The following is a 20651-nucleotide window of genomic DNA, read 5'->3' as shown; positions in this document are numbered from 1 at the left end:
CTGCAATCACTGATAGTGGCGACACGCGGGTCTGATGTATACTAACGGACCGCAGCCGATTTAAAGGCTACCACCTAGCAAGTGTGGTGTGTGGCGGTGACACCACATCCTCCACTCTCTACAATGCTTGTACCCAGCAGATACAGTAGTCCAGAATATCCAGGATGCCCTTGTGTGACTGCAATGGCTGAGGAAGGTGATGTCTTTCTGCTGGGTGCCAGGGCACATTGGTATTGCAGGGAATGAAAGGCAGATGGTATTTTTAAAACTAAAAAAATGTAAAAGGTGCTATCTATTGACAGTCTGTTTACCTACTATGCATGACAGCTTTTTAAAATTCCTTATGTAAGCATAAACAACAATATAAAGAATTTAAAACATGCCATCTACTGACAATCTAATTGTACTATTATGGACAACAGTGGTTGAAGTTGGTTACTTTCTTTAAGCAAGTGCTGTGTACTGCATGAATAAAGTGGCATTGTATCATGTGAGTTTAACTTGGTTGAATGTATTCCTGGCAGTGGTACATATTGTTTTAGAATACATGGGCAGGTGCATCATGTGGTAGGAAGTTTGCAGCTTCCTGCAAGAGTTGCATCAACCTACACAGGCCTCTTCTTCATAGATATCTGTATTTCATTACAACATTGTATAGAGAATAAAGCCAATTGAACCTGTTGCAGGGAAATAGTGGTTACATTGCAAGAAATGCTTGATACACTTAATTCTTACCCACAGTTGCTTAAATACATGAAAGATGTTGCTTACAATATACCTCATTTTTAAATATAATTCACTGCTAGCAATGCATTTCATCCTGGAAGATTTAATGTGTCTACATTCATTGAGATGAATGCTGTTTTTATCACTGATGATGGACCACCACCACAATACTTTGATTTTGTCATATTTTGTAAAATAATTGGTGCACTAACTGCAATGTCTTACATGAACCAGTATATTGGTACAATGTGCTATCCATTTCTTTTCCCATGTGGTAATTCTAGATGGACTGTAGGTAAGCCATATGTTGAAGTTTATGGTATTGCGTTGAGAGCAGTCACAATGGCAGCTTATTTTTATTGTGCAGCAGATAGAGATGGTTTCAGTATACTTCATGCTGAAGGTAAATTGATTCAAGAAATATATTGTCGACAGTCAATAAAATTGCTTGTATCCCTCATCAAGCTCACACCTTCTGATATGTAACACTGTTTTCAGAAAAGTTTTGTAAAATAAACAAATTGTAATAAATAAAATTAATCTGACAAAGACAGTATCTGCTGTTTATCTCTTTTGTAACTAATCATATTATAATAATGATATTGATTTTTTACAGTGAGACTAATTTTTCTTAGTACTATTCAAAATATGGTATATTTATTAATAAATAATTGCATTTACTTATTTCTCCATTACTACATTACCTATCAGTGACTGATGCGGATAGTGTGTGAATTATTCGCACGGTTCAACTAGTATGGAATTGTTACAGTAAATGAACACAGATGTGTAAGTATAAGTTAGGTACTCTCTCTCTCTCTCTCTCTCTCTCTCTCTCTCTCTCTCTCTCTCTGTGTGTGTGTGTGTGTGTGTGTGTGTGTGTGTGTGTGTGTGTGTGTGAACGTGCACGCAGCAGTCGCCTTGTCTAACTGCAACATGGAGGATCTGGGTGTGATCCCTGGTACTGTCAAGATTTATGTTTGACTGGTGGACTAGAAAAGAATCCGCTTCAGATCTGCGTGGACAGCTGACATGATACTTGAAGCTAAGTTAGTGACTTTGGTGTCAAAAGTTGACCTTAACAAGTGGGAAAGCAATGTGCTTGCCATGCTTGCAATGGAGGATGACACAATCACTGGTGTGGCCACCTTCCAATTGCTGATTACAGACTTAAATTTTACTACATCTGGAATAAGTACAATATTAGCGAAGGCAGTTTTATCCACACATTACTTGAAACATGTGAGGTAAGTCCATACTTGTGCTTTGACCGAGTCTCAGTACAATGCACAGCGGATTAAGGGTGATGCTTCTGCTGATGCATTTCTTTCACAAAATTAAATGTTTTTTTGTGATTCAAGGCCTAGTGTACAGATATCCATTCCCTTTAATCATCTCTTCCCACCCGTGATGCCTTTCTCACAGTGCCTCGGGAAGACAATCATAATGTGCAAAATAAGTGTTATGGGGATGTTGATTTTGTTTTGTAATAATAACTTAATGAGAAGTTATGCTGTGAATCATGTAGAGAATGAATATAATTTGAATATCAAAGTGCTGAAGAAATATTTTTTTCAGGCTTTGCATGATCAGTTCACATCTAAAGGGCCAAATTTGAATTAATGTAGGCGCATTTAACCAATATGTTAGGAGGGGAACATCAAACGAGTTAGTGAAATCAGCAGAGAAGACAAGGCATTCATTCTCATGAAATTAGCTGGCTTTTTTTGTAGTAGTAGTAGTAGTAGTAGTAGTAGTAGTAGTAGTAGAATGTTAGCTATTAAAATTAGTAAGCTGAATCTGTTCCTCACACGGCGTCAACAATTTTTAGTTTCATGGAAATGTAGCAGTTGAACCACGATAATCCACGCTTCAGACGAAAGGTGAAAAGAGCTTCATTAGTCGTTTATATTCAGTTGATTTTTTCATACTCAGCTTTCTAAATCCATTTTTAACAACAAAGAATTTGAACATCAAAGAATTATTTGCTTAATTTATATTTCAAAGATACACTCATAATGCAAGTCGAAGGGAAAGGAAATCATAATTAACAGTGAGGATAGAGGTACAACTGCACCTGTGTGGACATGCTCTAATATTACTGTTATAAACACCTGCTGTGGAAATGGCCTTAAAGCTAAGGGTTTTAAAGCAGGTAACCTACAGATCTGAAATGTGAGGTGGCCATTGATGCACTACTTTAACAATTTGTTGGATTAGCTATGCATAAGTGTGGTGTAGAATATTTTCTCATAGCAGACGTAGTATGTAAGAGATGTATCTTGTCTTTCCCTTCCCTTTGAGTATCACCCATAATCTAAGAATTCATATTTTGTATTTCATTTTTGATGTTTGTAGGCACTCAGGTCACTTAAAAAATATCCACTGCCTTTAAGGAGTGGAAAGGAGTGCCGTATTCTGCAGAATTTTGGTACAAAAATTTGTGATATGCTTGATCGCAAATTAGAAGAAGTTGGGCACATGCGTCCAGAAGGTAAATTTCTTCAATTCTACAAAACAAAATTTTGTTCTTATACTTATATTGTGTACTTAATTTAAGATACACAGTATTGCAGAATAGTCAAATGTTCTGTTTACCACTTATTTAATCCAACCTGCTAAATTTTCTTGTACATCTTTACTCTCACCTACTTTTTTTCAAGTTTGATTTCATTATACATAGCAAATATTTCCTTTTTTATGGTAAATGATGTTCTCATACTTATTCTTTTTACATGTCTAGTTCTGAATTGAGGAGCAAATCTCCAAGTTCATGGAACGTGTCAGTACATGAAATTACAACATAAAAGTAATAACAAATAAAATAAAATGTTGATGAACCCAAAAAAGACAAGCAATAAATTTATAAAAATGCAATTAACAATATAACATAAGACTTAGCTTAATTTTTCAAAGAACTCCTCGACAGAATACAAGGAGTGGCCAATGAGAAAACTCTTCAGCTTTGATTTTAAAGCACATGGATTATTGCTAAGATTTTTGAATTCTTGTGGTAGCTTATTGAACATGGATGCAGTGGTATACTGCACACCTTTCTGCACAAGTCAAGGAAGTGCAATTCAAATGCAGATTGGATTTATGCCTAGTATTAACCAAGTGAAAGCTGCTAATTCTTGGGAATAAGCTGATATTGTTAACAAGAAACGGCAGTAAAGAATATGTATATGGAGAGTCCACTGTCAGAATACCCAGACTAGTGCACAGGAGTCGACAAGAGTTTAGCGAACTTACACCACTTATTGCACAAACTTCCCGTTTATGAGCGAAAAATATCCTTTGAGAATATCCTTTGGCTGATACCAGTTTGTAAAAGACATAGCTTCATAGTGAATTTATACCTGCAGTCTCAGATTACTGTACACAGTACCATTCTCTGAATTTCTTAAGAAACATTTAGCTGCCAATGCATATTTGAAAAAAATGGAGTTTATTGAAACTGGTGAATGTGTGTGTCAAATATCTAATGAAAAACTTGTCAAATCGTGTCACCTAAATGTTTCCAGCTTTTTGGATGGGACTTGAAAACTGAGAGCTTCAGAATATTTCTTTCTATGGTAGAGGATGTGTGGAGTAACTAATTTGCAGGTGTAGTGGATTAACGTGTGCATGAAAGTGGTGGGAAAGCTTAGGGATTTCATTAACGGGTGAAAGAACTTTTTTGCACGGGCTGTATGTATATTTAATATAGAAAAGTTCCCTATACCTCAGATGTGGAGACACTTATGAGTCATTGTCATCATGACCATCCAGTGATTCAGCCTTCTGGATGTTTTGCTCTTGCAGCACTTGTCCTCCAATTTTCATAGGAAAGAGCACTTACGTCCATTTGCGTTGTTCAGCCCAGCTTTCTTCAGTTGCGTAATAAATGTGTGCCATGACCTTCCTCAAGACGACACCTTTTCCAGCCTGCCTTCCATAATACCACATAACAAACCCCATGTGGCAGTATTTGTTCCAGTCCAGGGTAGTTTCTATCATGTAATTTTCTTAGAGGTATTAATTACATGTAATAATCATAATGAGGGAGTCAGATTTTAACAAAAATTTAAAATTTAAGTTCATGAGAGTAGTTTCTAAGATTATTAGACTCACTTGTCTCATAAAATTATACAGAGAGTGCTAATAACTAGGCTCCTGAGTACACAAAACACAAAAAGGATCATCATTATGCCCCAACTTAAGCTCTTGCATTGCATACTGTAGTGGCATTTGTTGTGAACTATTCCAAATGCTATGGTTTGTCAAGTTCAGTCTAATTTTTCATATTTCAGCACTAGACCACCAGCACAGCAAAAATGTTGACAAAAATATATTCTGAGCTCTGGGATCACTGCACTGTGTGTGTGTGTGTGTGGGGGGGGGGGGGGGGGGGCATTGTAGAACATTATTTTTGCATTTTCCTGTCAAGCTTTAGCCAATTTTAAGTTGGGGCAAATTTTAATCCTTGTTGTGGTCAGTTTTTGCTCTCTGGCCTTTAAAATGTGGTGCTCTACAGTGTGGAAGTATAATGTAATACTTAAATCTTCATGTAATTCTAACCATATTAATTCGCACAGTTTCCATGGAAAAACACACATCCTCCCATCTTCTGACTGTGTCAGTGCATGCATAAGTAGTAGCACCAGAATGATGACTGCCACTAGATTAATTACAGCACAAGAAAATTAATATGATCATTACATCTTGGAAACATTTTAAGAAAACATTAACTTTATTGTTTAACTATCTGAGCACTTGTGAGTAGAGTTCATATTATGGAGGCATATAGGTGCCACTGGGTGCAAATGATTATGACTGAAAATAACATCCAAAATAGAGGTCTGCAAGTTGGGTCATTTGCTCACTCGTATATGCCCAAGTGTACTGTGCACAGGCATGGAATGCATGATTATGAATACTTGGATCAGGCAGGCTGTGGTTTAACTAGGCACCGTGACGGAGCAAGGTAGTGCAGTGGTTAGCACACAGAACTCGCGTTCAGGAGGAAGACTATTCGAACCCGCATCCGGCCATTCTGATTTTCTGTGATTTCTCTAAATTGTTTCAGGCAAATGCCGGGATAGTTCCTTTGAAAGGTCACGGTCAACTTTCCTTCCCTAATCCGATGGGACTGATGACCTTGCTGTTTGGTCCCCTCCCCCAAATCAAACCAACCAACCAAGGCACTGTGGAGAGGGCAGATACCACCCAGTCTGGCGCGTTCACCACTGCTGTTGTGTCTTTTATAATACTAGTTCTTTGTGTCTGCAGGCTGGTGTTGCTTATGATATAATCCCCCACCATCTGTTGGAACTACATTCAGATCAATTTAGTTATGCTGGAGAAGTACAGGGAGTCTGTAAATGTTTACCCTCTTAATAAATGGTGTAAATGAAACATGCATTATACCACGTATGCCTCTCCTCATAAAGTTTTGAATCTTACATAAACTGCCACTCCACCTGTTGGGGAGGGTTTCCTTAAGAAAATCACGGACTTCTGGAGTGCAGTGAGGGGGAGCACCATCTTGCTGAAAGATGATAATGTCTTTCATATCCTATAGCTGGGGAATGGCATAATCACCAATGTGGCTAGGTCAATATATCCACTTCAAATGCTTTCAAGGAAGAAATCTGGACCAATCACTCAATCGCACATTAACCCACACCACAAATTAATCTTTGAACTGTACTGAATGTGTTCTTGTGCAACATGCGGATTTTCTGATGCCCAGATCCAGACATAATGTTGGTTAACTGAGCTACAAACATGAAATGTAGCATCATCAGAAAAACAAACACACTTCATGAAATCATTGTCCTCATCCATATAGTTCAGGATGTTCATTGCAAATTGTTCATGTTTCGGGCAATCATCTGGTTGTAATGCCTGAACAATTTGGACAATGGACACATACAATTTAAGATGTTTGTAAACCACTTTATGTACTGTACTCTTCGGCACTTGAAGCTCCTGCGAAGCTTCTCTGATCAATTTCAAGGGCGAGCCTATGAATGCGGTTTGAACTGCCTGCACAATCTTCTCCTAAATAGATGTCCGTTTCTAAACTGACCCCACTGTGGAATAATTTCTGATTAACTTTATATCAGGTGCTTTCTTTCTGCAGTGCTGCACAGTAATTGGTGACTTGGTTTTTGTTAGCTACACAACACGTTGAGCTTACTCTGCGGAGGGGGGGGAGGCTGGAAGCCATTTTTATGATATAGCTCATACAGCACTCCTTGTGGCGAAAGTGTTGGGTGAGACACAGCTGTACAGAAACTTCATGGGTTCCATAGTAGACCTGTAACAAAAAACAAATTTTACTATCATAAATATAATTAATGTATTCATGGATGGTAGTGTCTAATTTTGACATCTTTTTTTTTTTATAAGAGAAAGTTGCTTCTTTATAAAATAGCAAAGATTTGGAAACAGTTTTAAGTTTCACAGGAAAACGAAGTAACGACCAACTTGTGTAATGAACTAATGATGGGTTGGTCTTGGAATGAAAAAACCACATTTCTGTTTTTTATAACACAACTGCTTTATTGATTCAAATTTATGTATGCAGTTTTACCACCTAAGAAATTAGAAATTGTGGCAGGAACAAAATGTCTCCAGATTAGTCTGATAACATTGTAATTACAATTAATTGTCAGGATATTGAGTCTGCTTAATTCACCGAGATAATGGTCTTTTCCAAAAACGAAATTTCTTTTGCTAGCCCATTTGAGGCTGGTACACTATACAGTCTTTTCAGTGAATTATATAGCTTGAGAAAGAGACTACTGTTACACTTCCGCCTCTCAAGTGGATTGTTGTCACAACTATCCCACCCGGTTAAATACAAGTCAACCTCATTGGTCGATTGAGTATGACATGGCCCACAGTCTAGCTGCTCCAAAAACAGTGACGACACCTCTTTGATTGATGAACGAGGCTGACATTCTCTTGACAGCCCTAAACAAATATTTTCAGATATCACAAATACAGAGTACAATATTACTGTCTCATTATAATTTTGTCCTAGTTTACCTAGAACCGATATTTTGCCACAGATTTGATGCCGAATTCTAAACGTCTCATCTCTCTCAGAAATGGATATCATTTGTAATAATTAGATGGACCGCCACAGAAATGTTAATATTCTGTGCAACATCTGAACTGGGTCTACATTAATTTAAACATATATCTGTTCTTTGGGGCCCTATATACAGTGACTTTTCAGTTTATGCACCTATAACAAAACAGACTGAATTGTAGGATACTCAAAGCACGTCTGTTGCATCTTTGAATGGCTCTAAAAAGGTCAAGAGCTCTGTTGCAGTGTTGTTGTTGTTGTTGTAACATGTAAGTTTATCAGAAATGCCCTTCTCCATAAGCCTATTCATGATTTTATTGTACTGCCTAACTGTAGACTGAGCATTCTGAGCAAGCTATTCCACCTAGCCTACATTTCTTGCTTCAAGCTTGTATGTGTCAAATTCACATCATCAGTTTTCTTCATAAAGTGGGCAGTATCCTTATCAGCATAAATCGTGGAATAATTTGTTATGTAATCATTTTTCAAATTATTGTCATCAAAAATGTCTTTCAGGACTGTGAAAAACATGTGTATTCCCTAATGCATGCATAATGCTGAAATGATTTGTGTCGTGCATAAATCAGTGCCTCAGCCATTGACAAATGAAATGTTACTAAGATATTATGGTTTACTCCTAAGTTAAAAAGTGTTTCCTCAGTGCAGTTCATAATAAATTTACCAGATATTTTTTTCATTTCTAGAAAAGTGACTTGTTTCCAGTAACATATTTTGCAGTGCATGATGATGATGATGATGATATGATGATGATGATGTTGATGATGATGATATATGCAGTAATAAATGGGTAACACCTTTTACAATATGTATCGGTCTACTTATCCTCTGTATCTGCACATACATTCACACCTGGGGAATGCTGGGTAACACACTTGCCCATATTTCATTGGCGTACCTTTCAGTGTTTCATGCTATTGTCATAAGATTAGGCAGAATGTTGGAGATGTCCACATGTCCCAGTTACAAACTAATGTTGACAGGCTTCTGATATAAAGTGCAAAATCCTCCACCTGATATTAACGTAAATGGAAAGAGATCTCTGGCTCACAAACTCTATGCACTTTTTAGTAACTGTAGCTTTCACTGAAACTTCAGAACTTACACTTTGTCGCGTTCTGCAGATGTGCTTTCAGATGTATGGTGGTGGATGTGTAAAATAGGACAGCAGAGCACCAGCCACAGTGCATATAACTGACATGAGTTCCATCCTTATCAGTCCTAATGATAATCTCTCCCAAACACTGCTATAACTACCATCTTGGGTATATTGTTCCAAAGCAAGTTTTGCATTCGCATTTTGCTTTGACTCACATTCACATAAGATGATCCTGCAACAGAGGACTAAGTGGCAATCAAGTAGTTAGAGTAGGCATCAGGACATTTGAGCATGAGATGCTCGAACAAGTTTGAAGGAAGTAGAGTGCAGTTGCTCTATGCATCCAAAGTGGCTGTATTGACACGTAAGTTACAGATGCAGACCTCTTAATTCAAACAGAAATTATAAAGATTATAAGTCCATGGTTCCATTGAGCACTAGCATAAATGCCCAAAGTTTTGGACCAAATATAAAAACTATGAAAAAGATTTCAAAGTGGTGTTACACTACCTGTTCTTACTAGCAGAACCTTGGGCTCTTTTTAAGATAAAAATACTCATCCATTCCTTTGCACTTAGAGGGGTAGGTGATCAAAGACCATAAATCTACTGTTACAGTAAAGATTAGTGTTGTGAAAACAAATTTTGTTAAAAACAAAGTGGAAGGATGGGACAGGCAGCTTATCGTCTTTTAATTGAATGTTCCATGTTTGGCTCTTAGAACGCAGATAAATCCCGAATCATTTTCTGTGGTTTCAGAAGACACCACTGCACCATTAATAACACAAAAAAAAAAAACTTTAAATATTGGCAGATATCTTGGTATCCAACAATTGTCCTAAGACAAGTGAAACTTGCAGATTCAAAAAATTCAAACATTTTGTCTCTATCACCCACCACTTTTTGATACTCCTTCAGTCATTTATATTTCACTAGAACAATTATTGTTACATGAAGTTCTAATGTACATGGCATCAGTTAAGAAAATGATGAAAAATCTGTTTTTTGTAATTCATGTTTTGATTTTACATTAACTGATGTTGACATTTCTGCTGAGGAATTGTAAATGTTTGATATGCAATCAAATCATGAGGTGAAGTGTTTTCCAAACTTGTTGCAAACGACTGTAATGCAGAATCAGGACAAATGAGTGCAACAGTAACCCAAACAGTACCAGTCAGTACTTCGTCAGTTAACTGAAGATCAAAACACGCGCCCTGAAACATGGTCTGACCATGAAGAACATCAAGAACCTTAGCAGTATCAACATTCATATTATAGTAAGTTTCCACATTTGAAAGAGTCTTGTAATCATTGGACACCATCGAAACAAATGTTGGTGAGGCATCTCGGCGAATGAGTGAGCAATGCAGTTGCTACTGAATATATGACAACACGTAAACTGTATGATATAAGTAACTGATAACAGACTCTGGATAATTTCAGCTGGCACGAGATACGTAATCCCGAATGGGCAGTGTGGTGGTTGTAGCATTGCCTGTGTTTAGCATCAGGTGGGGCTACCAGTTGGAATGTGCCTCGCTTCCCTCTGCCAAGCTCTCCATCTCCCCTACCTCGATTGTGCTCCCTGTGTCTTCTCATGCGCTCCCCCTTGGATGGTGCCCAGATCGTGGATTAGGACAATTCCCTTCCAAGGTCCTTAAGTCTTGATTACCCTCATGACTTGTTGGTGTTAGTTATGTCCAGTTCTTCAAGTGTTCCTGGGTGCTAGTGTCTTTTACACCAATGGCTCTAAAACTATGGATCATATGGGTTATGCTTTTACATCTCCTCTTGATATTGAATGTCAGTTACTGCCAGGAACATGTAGTGTGTTTACACCACAGGTGGCAGCCATGATCAGAGCTCTCCATTTATTAAATTGGCTTCTCTTGCCCATGTTTTAATATGTACTGGCTCAAGCAGTCTCCAGGTTGTTGACCGATGCTATTCTTGCCCCTCTTTGGTCTGTACTATTTGTGACCATCTCACTTACCTTCGCCATGCTGCCTGGCCTATTGTCTTTCTCTGGATCACAAGTCATTTGGGTATCCAGGGGAGTGAACTGGTCGACCATTTGGCTAGAGGAACACTTACTCCCCATTCACTTTGGTGATCTCAGGTGCAGACTTGTGGGTGCACATAAGATCTCATCTCACTCAGAAATGGAACGACATATGTTGGGCTACGGCCCCGTCTAATAAACTCCCCACAATCAAGGAGACTTATGCAGCATTGAGCTCTTTCTTCTGCTTCTGCTCGGAAGAATCCACAGTCCTATGTCATCTCCTCACTGGTCAAACCAGGTTAACTCATAGTTATCTTTTGTGTAATGTGTCACCCCCTTCATTGTGGCTGTGGAGCCTTACAGAAAGTACCTCATATCTTAGTGGAATGCCACCTCCTTTTGGCCTTCCATGCCAAGTAAGACTTCTGGACTCATTGCCTCTAATACTGGAGGACAATGCATAAATGGTTTGATTCTCAGTTTTTCTCTGTGAAAGTGGTTTTTATTCTCAGTTATAAGATTTTAATACCACTCTGGACCAGGGACAAGCTGGTTGGGGATAGTGTGTTTCCCACTGTCTGTGAGATCCCTTATCATCCCTCCTTGGCCAGGCTGCTCTTTCATCTCTCTTTTACTCTGTTTTAATAATTTTTGTATTCAGTTTGCTTCCTGTCTGCTACACCCAATTTTCTATTCTGGATGTTTCACTTTGTTGAATAGTGGGTGCCTTGACTGTAATGGATCCAGAGGTGGGACAGCTGTGGGTGGACATTTCATGTTGCATGCTGAGACCCAGGCATGCACACTGGCTGACTCTTTCATCTGCCTTTTATTTTTGGGAGTTGTCCATTACATTTTTAGTCTTCTCACTTTTCCTGTTAGGAGTATCCTGACTACATCAGAATACATTCTCGGTGGATGTCTCTACTTCCAGATGCACCACTTTTGGATCGAGTGACTGATGACCTAGTTGTTTGGTCCCGTAACCCCCTCCACCAGTCAGTCAACCAACCACTGAATATTTGAAAATACTTTAGATGTAGTACATGAGGATTGGACCAATAATGTTTGCCATATTAGATGTGGAAAACTGTGTAGGAATTAGACAGGCCACTAGGGAGTTTAGGATCAACCTTATTCCCAGCATCTGTGCTGAGGCTGGCGGCCCACCTTAACATCAGGCGGTGACTCTTCATGGTGCAACAGTTCTGTACAACACTGTCCAGTGCACCTACATACCATTCAGTTGCTCAGCCACTAATGGAATGGCTTTTCATTGATTAGCTACAAGCAACAAGGCCTTATGGAGTTTGTGTGAAGAATTGCCTTGTAGAATTGGGTTTGGCATGTGTCAGTGTTTTACTCATCTTCTCCCATTTCCTTATTTCATTTCAAGTTGCACACAAAATGTACACAGCAAAGCAAGTGTACAAAATATGCAGGACTCCCTCACTCCCCTCCAACAACAGGGAAAACTGTCATTCTGCTGGGTACAAGATCATGTGGTAATGGCAAATGAACACAGGAATCATAGGCAATGAGGCCTGCTGAAAACTCACTGTGACACAAAGCAAGTTGTCACCTTGCTGTCAAGCCAGTCCCATACAGATGTAGGACGAAGAGTGGCTGGAAGTGGGAGACAATAAGCTGCAATCGATAAAATCATCAACCCGGCCAAGGCGTACCTTATACCAGGCACTCCATCAGGATTAGATCACCCTAACTTACCATTGAATGGGACACCATGCTTTAACACAGCTACATTCTGCAGCAGGAAGGTCCTGCAATCTGTAGTGTACAAATCGCAGTGGACCACATTATAAGTGAGGGCATTTTATATTTTGACATAAGGATGGAAGGAAACTTAGATATCTGCACTTCATTTTAGCTACAAACAAGTACTAGATGTGGCAGTTAAATACCAATACTTTTCTCCTTCAAGAGTAGCCACCATTGATTTCATCTTTCTCTCTGTTTTAGTTTGTTTTAGAGCCTTGGCTGTACAGGACACTGTCCTGTAGTAGAGCTGTGAGCATGATGAACTTGAAAATCAAATAGTGCATTAACCTTAAATTCCTCATGAAATTGAAGTCACCAACAGAATGTTTTCGTATGTTAAAGGAGGTGTTTGGTGATAATGCTACGTCATGTGCGTGAGTTTTTGAATGGCACAAATTGTCTTGAGAAGTTTGGGAAGTGGTTGAAGAGGATGAACATCCTGGTCAAGCTGTGAGAAAGACCTGAAGCAAGTATTCAAGATATTAATGTAATTGTGCAGAATGACTGAAATCTGAGAATTCAGATGGTCACAGACGTATTGAACATAAACAAATAGACAGTAAGGCAAATTTTGCATGATGAATTAAACATGACAAAGGTTTGGGCAAAACTGGTTCTGAAAAGTCTCTCTCAGGAACAAAAAGACCATCAGAAGATGTGAACGTCTGAGTGAACAACTGGTCTTACACATGTCGTCATTTGATGAAACATGGATCTTCCAATATGACGCAGAAACAAAGCATCAATCGATGCACTGGAAGACTCTCACGTCGCCAAGAATGAAAGCAAACTGAAGGCAATGTTGATCCTTCCCATGTTGTGGTGTCATGACTGAATGGGTGTCTGAGGATGAAATTGCTAGTCAGAAATACTACAAAAAATTCCTAATGAAGCTGACATAAAGAGTAAGGAAGAAAAGACAGGATTTGTGGAACAACATGTAGATTCTGCATCAAGATAGTGCACCAGCTCACAGTGCCGTATCTGTGAAACAGTTTTTAGTGGACATGTGCATTCCTGTGCTGTAACATCTGTATTCACTAGATCCGGCTTTTGTGACTTTTATATCTTCCCAAAGTGAAAAGTGCAATGTAGGGAACACATTTTTAGTCTGTTGAAGAGGTGAAAACAAGAGTTGTTGAATAGGGTGACAATGGATGATCTACAGCTAGTGTTGCCAACACATGATTATTTTTTCTGTCAAACCAACACCCAAAAATCTGTCAGAATGAAATATCTCCATATTTCCTTGCAAAAATAAAGAAAAAATAAAACTTATTTTAAAATATTACACTCATTACGTTTTTTATGCATCGAGCAAACATTTAAAAATCCGTCAGAATCAGATCTCCGTATTTTCTTGCAAATAAAAAGATGAAATTAAAATTTATTTTAAACAATATACTCAACGGACGGACAAAAATATGAAAATCCGACAAACCCGGCCAAAATATATATTATTATATAACTACATCACATTTTAATGGAACAGTAACAAGCAAATTTAAATATGCTTCACTAAATTTCTGGCGTGCAGTCACACACATTCAGCTTCTACTTCTAATATTTTGGCTGTATAACATCCAGTCATCTTCAGAATCAGCCAACAGACAGTTGGCTGGACATACACAGCCAAAATATTAGAAAAAGAAGAAGAAGAAGAAGAAGAAGAAGAAGAAGCCGATATTATGCGCAGCACGCCCAAAATTTAATGGAGTAGTCATTGTGGCACGAAAACGTGAAGATGCACAAATTTAAAGATATTTACACTCCTACGTTGGTTAAAATAATAACAGTTCATCCACATCGACCTCTGCATCTTCTTCAGTTGACATGCTGGATTGTTGGTCTCCTCAGTACGCAGCCATTGTGCCAATTTGCTTCAAAGCATGCTCCGGTAAGACGTAATTGTCAGCACTTGTTCACACGCCTAAGTCTGGCCCACATAGTGAGAACTGCATTTACCATATTGGTTTTAAGTGTATTTCTGAGAGAGGTTTTCGCATTGTTGAGCATGCCTCAGCATTTGACCAAAGTAACACGAAACGCATCATTGCAAAACCTGAGAGCTTCTGAAATGGACGTTGTGGACTAGCATCTTTATATGATGCGCTCTCTTACCAACGTTCTACTGTATTGTTGGCATTTTCCCATCGAACAGTAGTTAATTTTGACCACTGAAACTAAAATTTCTGTTATTTCTGTGTCAGGTTATTGAAATTCCTGAGTTAGCAAGATTATGCTTTCTTTCACCACCCTCAAACACTGTTCTGGAGCAATTAGGCACACTTTTTGCAAAACCTTGACATTATTCAGCAGTCGGCTCTAGAGCTCCTCTGATAAGCAAAGCAAAAAATTTTCTCATCCACTGTGAAAGTATTTTTTGCTTTATGCATTCATTTATGCTCTTTCATCGTAAATACCAATTGAACCTCTACTTCTTGGCTGAGATAAGTATTAACGCATTTGTATTTTCTAATGTCTACTGTTAGCAAATCCCCCTTATAACCAGGGACAACAATCTGCCTCATAAGACCTACAATAAGAACAACTAAGTCTCGCAGTAGCTATAAATGGTCTGCTGTACTTGATTGGAATGATTTATTGACCTTTTGACATTCTTCTAGAATTGGTCGAAAAAACAGAAGAAAACCTTATTGATGGCATCAGAGTACATACTATATAATAGTTCAACCGTGTAGCACATAGTCTGGTGTCTGGATATTTCAAAATGTGTCTGTAGTTCAAGCCACTGACTTAAAATGCGATTAACAGCAACTTCAGTTGATAGCCATCTTGTGTCTGATTGATGTATAATTTTAAGGGATTCAGTTCCATCATTTATTGCTTTAAATAACTTCCTATACAGGGCTTGTCGAGAAGAAGTTTTAGAAAACCAAGAATAAGTTTCGCAGATTAAGAACCCAGGATTCCATGATAGCACTTGAGCAGCAGAGGGCACTGCTAAATGAACTGAATGACAAACGCAGGGGATCAATACAAGATTAGGGACCTTACATTTCAGTTTCTGGTAAACCCCATTGTTAATACCTACCATTACTGAGGCATTATCCATACCAATTCCTCTCTTTTCTTTAATGTCTAGACCATAATCTGAAAGTAATGACTTTACTGTGGTAACAATACATTCAGCACTCCCCTGTTCTAGTTCAACAATTCCTAAAAAGGTGGAAATATCACTGCTTTGTTGTTTTGAAAAATATGCAATGTACACAGCCAACAATTTGGTGACAGAAATGTCTGTAGATTCATTTATAAGAAAACTGAAATGTCCATTACCAACAACGTTCTGTAGTCCTGATTTAGAGTGCTGAAAGAAAATGTTCCTGATCAAAGCACTGCTCTTTGTACAATGTAGCCGTAAAAGAGATCCGTGGTCAGTACTTTGAAAAAATTTCTTGGTTAGACCTGAAAGATAATCAGTGGATCTAATTGTGCAGTGATTAACTACAAACAGTGTAAGAGTAGCTTCGGCAGCTGCACATTCATATTATATTTGATAGACAGAAATGGCAATGTTGACTGTCATGGAGATGAAAAAGGTTCAGCTGCTTTTTCCATGCAGAAGTAAATCTGACAAACGCACATTCAGGTTGCATTGGAAGTATTTAGACAGTGCAGTACTATGTTCCCTGGGCACCTATAACAACTAAACCTTTTATTGTTTATCACTTAACCATACTTTTCTAAAGTGTCATACATAAAGCTTGACATTCTTTTAAGAAATGTTCAGTCAGTCGTAAAAACAAACAAAAGGAGCACTAGATGCTATTTTTGAAACACACAATAACTCACAACAACACTGTATTCTATAACTTTGGAACACAGCTTCCCAGTTACGATCAGTAGCAGCCAGCAGCAGCCAGGAGAATTTGTGCTCTAGTGATTTGCGTATGTTTGTTGCCAACAGCGCAGCGTACCATTAGCCAAAGTTGCCAGTGTTGTCATCTTCTTTGTTGCTGAGCTGAGCTGTCTGTCACTTTCTGTATTTTGTTGCGCTACATTCATTGTGATTTTTATAAAAATGAGTGATGATGTGCTTTCTGGCTCATCATGGGGGCTATCTTCTACTCCATTTCGGAAAAGAAAGCCGGTTACCAGGGGCTCATGGAAGCTCAAAACGCAGGTTTCTGTTGTCTGCACTGGGTGCTTACAATGCATGGTGGTGGAGTTTGTTCTCCCTTCGCAACCCATCACTCCACACAGCATAGCTTGTCGGCTCTCCCCTCTGCTTGCAAACCCTGCTTGACAGATTCCAAGCTACAATTCGCGAGAAGTACTGTACACTAATGTATTGTGCTCACTATCCAGAATTCGCGGAAAGCATATTTTTGTTAGTGTGCTGCTGGTGCTAGAGGCACATATCGTATATTTAAAGCCGGTTCAAATCCTGGTGGTGGGTGATACTTTTGCTGCCAGTATTTGGCCGGCCAGGGGAGTAGAGATGGTAGTTTTAAACTTCCTGATCACCAGTTTCTGCGCCAATGTCCTGCATTAAATTCCAGACATGTAACACTGTTGATGGTGATTTGTCCGTCAGATGGTGATGTTAAGCTCGGTGGCCCCCTTGATGCTTTTCAAGAGTATTACGCTATATGCCAGCACCGAGTTTCAACCTTTCCCTCCTCTTCCATAAAAACACAAACATGACATCACACAGTACCAGCACTTGTCGCAGTCATCCCCTATGTACAAAAACTAGCTTGACACTTTGTAACAGGTCGGAGGAGGGCAATGGCAAACCACCTCCACTCGGACCCTTCCCCAGATGGTGTTTCAGGATTCCTGCTTCTGCTCCCTACGCATAGGTCGTGAGTATGGGCTCTTACTTACTATTGTATCTTCGCTTACAACAGAAATTAGAGCCATTTGCCACCACATTATGTTTGATTTGTTGAGTTTGCCAGTCATCAGAGATGTTTGATATTGTTAGCTAAAAAATAGTGATGTCCATTGCTCAGTAGGAAGGAAGTCTAAGAAGTTAATTGCAGTTAAGTTTTCTGTTATATCCCACATGTTTTTAGTTTGAATGAACAAATCAGAATTACAACCCATTTTTGTAACGCACTGAGTGAAACTTAGAGTTTTGGTGCAATACATCCATGGTGTTGTCTTACAGGTGCATAAAGATTTGCATTCATAATAGTTTTATCAAAGAAAATATTTTTTTTTTTTTCAAACTTAAATGAAACCAGGAAAATCCATTTAAAAAGGGCCCAGCTTTAGTAATAACCATCAAAAAATCCATCAACCATCAAAACTAAATTTTACACATCACGTGACATAAAATTCCGACAACTTCCGTCAAGTTGGCAACACTCCCTACCGGATTGCTTTGGACAATGGAATACACATGCGCATTGGTGTATAGATAGCAAATGGGATTATGTTGAAGGTGATAAAAGTTAGTTGTAACTTTGTTTGCAATAAATCATATTTTCGACAACTGTCTCGTTATTCAATTTCCACACTTCTTATAGTAAAACTTTTAAAATTTTGTTTGATGTTTAAAATTCAACCTGCACTTTTTTAACTTATAGTTTTTAATGTGTTGCAGAATGCCTTGATGGACTGGGAGGGCTTAGTTGGCTAAGATTTTGGTGTATTCTCTGACAAGCACCATTTTTAGGTTAGATAATGTGCTGGTATATGCCTCAGTACAGATAGAAACTTTGTTAGGATTGGTGTTGTAGTGTCACTATGCAGTGATCCATCATGTTGCATGCACACTAATTTTGCAGGATGTTGTCCCTAATTTGGAATTTGTCAGTAACTTTTATTGAATTAAATGTTAAAATCTCTGTTTACGTGTTTGTTGTTAAGATGGAAGCAGACTCTTCTGTTTTGGAGGCACCAGGACAAAGCTTCCAATTTCAGAAGCAGTCTTCCATAATGGCTAGGTCAACAGTTAACTTATACTGTGGCATCTAGACAGGTGTGACAGATTACTATAGCCCAGTCCTAGATGCATCAACCACTGGGTAGGATATGGGGGAAGGGAGGAGCACTTTCAACTCTCTCATGTTTGATTAATGTACATGGAGCCCAGAGCCTGATCAGTACTAATTCCCTTTTTCTGCTGTAAGCTAACCCTGTCATGTTCCTCCCCTCAGGGGCCCAGCCAGTACTGTTATGACACAGTGCTGGACTGGCAATCCAGTTCTCTCAAACTATGACGTGGCCTGCACTTCCAGTCCTCCATTACTGTAACTTGTGAGTAGCAACCATTTGGCATGACAGCTCTAATATCCTGCCACTCCCACAATACGGAGACAGCCTGTGATAGTGGCGACCCCTATTTCTGGTTTTGTCAACTGTAATCATAGGGGTCAGAGCAAATATGTTATGCAGAAAGGTAGGCCATTCCAGTGTGTATGCTCTCATTGGTTAGCAATGAGTTGTCACTTGGCAACCAGCACAGGTGCAATCACTAGTAGGAATCACAAATACTAAAACAGTTTTTCACGACTCTTCTTTTCATTTGATTTGAGCATCTCATTGACATGGTTCAAGATGATTCAGTAGAATTAGTTATTGAAGTATTGAGAGGGAAATGTTAAACCATGAAAGCACTTACGACAACACTTGTCAATATCCAAACCTAGCTTTAGATGATAGTCAGTCATAATGTTTAAGCATGTAACTACAGTGAATATTTTGCAGTTCTGAATGCTATTTTAGTTGAAGCATATTTAGAGAATATAATGAGACAGATGATGAAAGTTGCCTGACGGTGTTGACGTGGAAAATTGAACTTGAACTTGTTGAAGACGACGTAGTCCAGAGGAGACTTTTTTTCCTGAAGCTTGATTTATCGCACCCTATTTGGTTCTCGTATTCTAACATCTAATGCAGATAAAAGTTCTTGTTCAAGCATTTTTTTTTTTTTTTTTTTAAGTAATGCCTTCATTGGTGCTTGCGGAATCACTAAGGTCACAATGTCTACATCTACATGGTATCTCTGCAATTCACACTTAAGTGCCTGGCAGCCATTTTCATACTACTTCTCTACCATTCCACTCTTGAACGATGCATGGGAAAAAGGAACACCTAAGTCTTTCCGTTCAAGCTCTGAGTTCTCTTATTTTATTATGATGTTCATTTTCCCTACGTAGGTGGGTGTCAGCAAAATATTTTTGCATTCGGAAGAGAAAGTTGGTGATTGAAATTTCGTAAATAGATCTTACCGCAAAGAAAACCGCCTTTGTTTCAGTGATTGCTACCCCAACCTGCGTATCATATCAGTGACGCTCTCACCCCTATTGCGCAATAACACGAAACGAGCTGCCCTTCTTTCCACTTTTTTGATGTCCTTTGTCAATCCTACCCGGTAAGGATTCCACAGTGCGCAACAATATTCCAGCAGAGGATGAACGAGTGTAATGTAGGCTGTCAGTTTGTCACATCTTCTAAGTGTTCTGCCAACAAAGTGCAGTCTTTGTTTCGCCTTCCCCACAATATTTATCTATGTGATCTTTCCAATTTAAGTTGCTTGTAATTGTAACTCCTAGGTATTTAGTCAAATTGACAGCCCTTAGATTTGTGCGATTTACATCTACATCTACATTTATACTCCGCAAGCCACCGAACAGTGTGTGGCGGAGGGCACTTTACATGCCACTTTCATTACCTCCCTTTCCTGTTCCAGTCGCGTATGGTTTGCTGGAACGACGACTGCTGGAAAGCTTCTGTGCGTGCTCGAATCTCTCTAATTTTACATTCGTGATCTCCTCGAGAGGTATAAGTAGGGGGAAGCAATATATTCTATACCTCATCCAGAAACGCACCCTCTGCGCCTCTCTTGCAGAGTCTGCCAATTGAGTTTGCTAAACATCTCCGTAACGCTATCACGGTTACCAAATAACCCTGTGACGAAATGCGCTGCTTTTCTTTGGATCTTCTCTATCTCCTTGGTCA

The 20651-nt window shown here is 38.8% G+C and overlaps 1 protein-coding gene across 7 annotated transcripts in view; it reads left to right on the top strand.

The window, feature by feature from the left end:
* LOC126470459 (crossover junction endonuclease MUS81) overlaps positions 1-20651 on the top strand; it is a 213810-nt gene that overhangs the window by 40271 nt on the left and 152888 nt on the right. For all 7 annotated transcript variants that reach the window (XR_007586209.1, XR_007586210.1, XM_050098314.1 and 4 more), the window contains exon 2: positions 3085-3220. Coding sequence is in view for 5 of the 7 variants with exons in the window: in XM_050098314.1 (XP_049954271.1) it covers positions 3085-3220 (136 nt within the window). In the remaining 2 variants the exon portion in view is untranslated. The remainder of the gene's footprint in view (positions 1-3084; positions 3221-20651) is intronic.

The sequence above is a fragment of the Schistocerca serialis genome, chromosome 3, assembly GCF_023864345.2.
Source record: "Schistocerca serialis cubense isolate TAMUIC-IGC-003099 chromosome 3, iqSchSeri2.2, whole genome shotgun sequence".
Lineage (NCBI taxonomy): Eukaryota > Metazoa > Arthropoda > Insecta > Orthoptera > Acrididae > Schistocerca > Schistocerca serialis.
The sequence above is the reverse complement of the archived record's forward strand: the minus strand, read 5'-3'. Positions and strand labels throughout refer to the sequence as shown.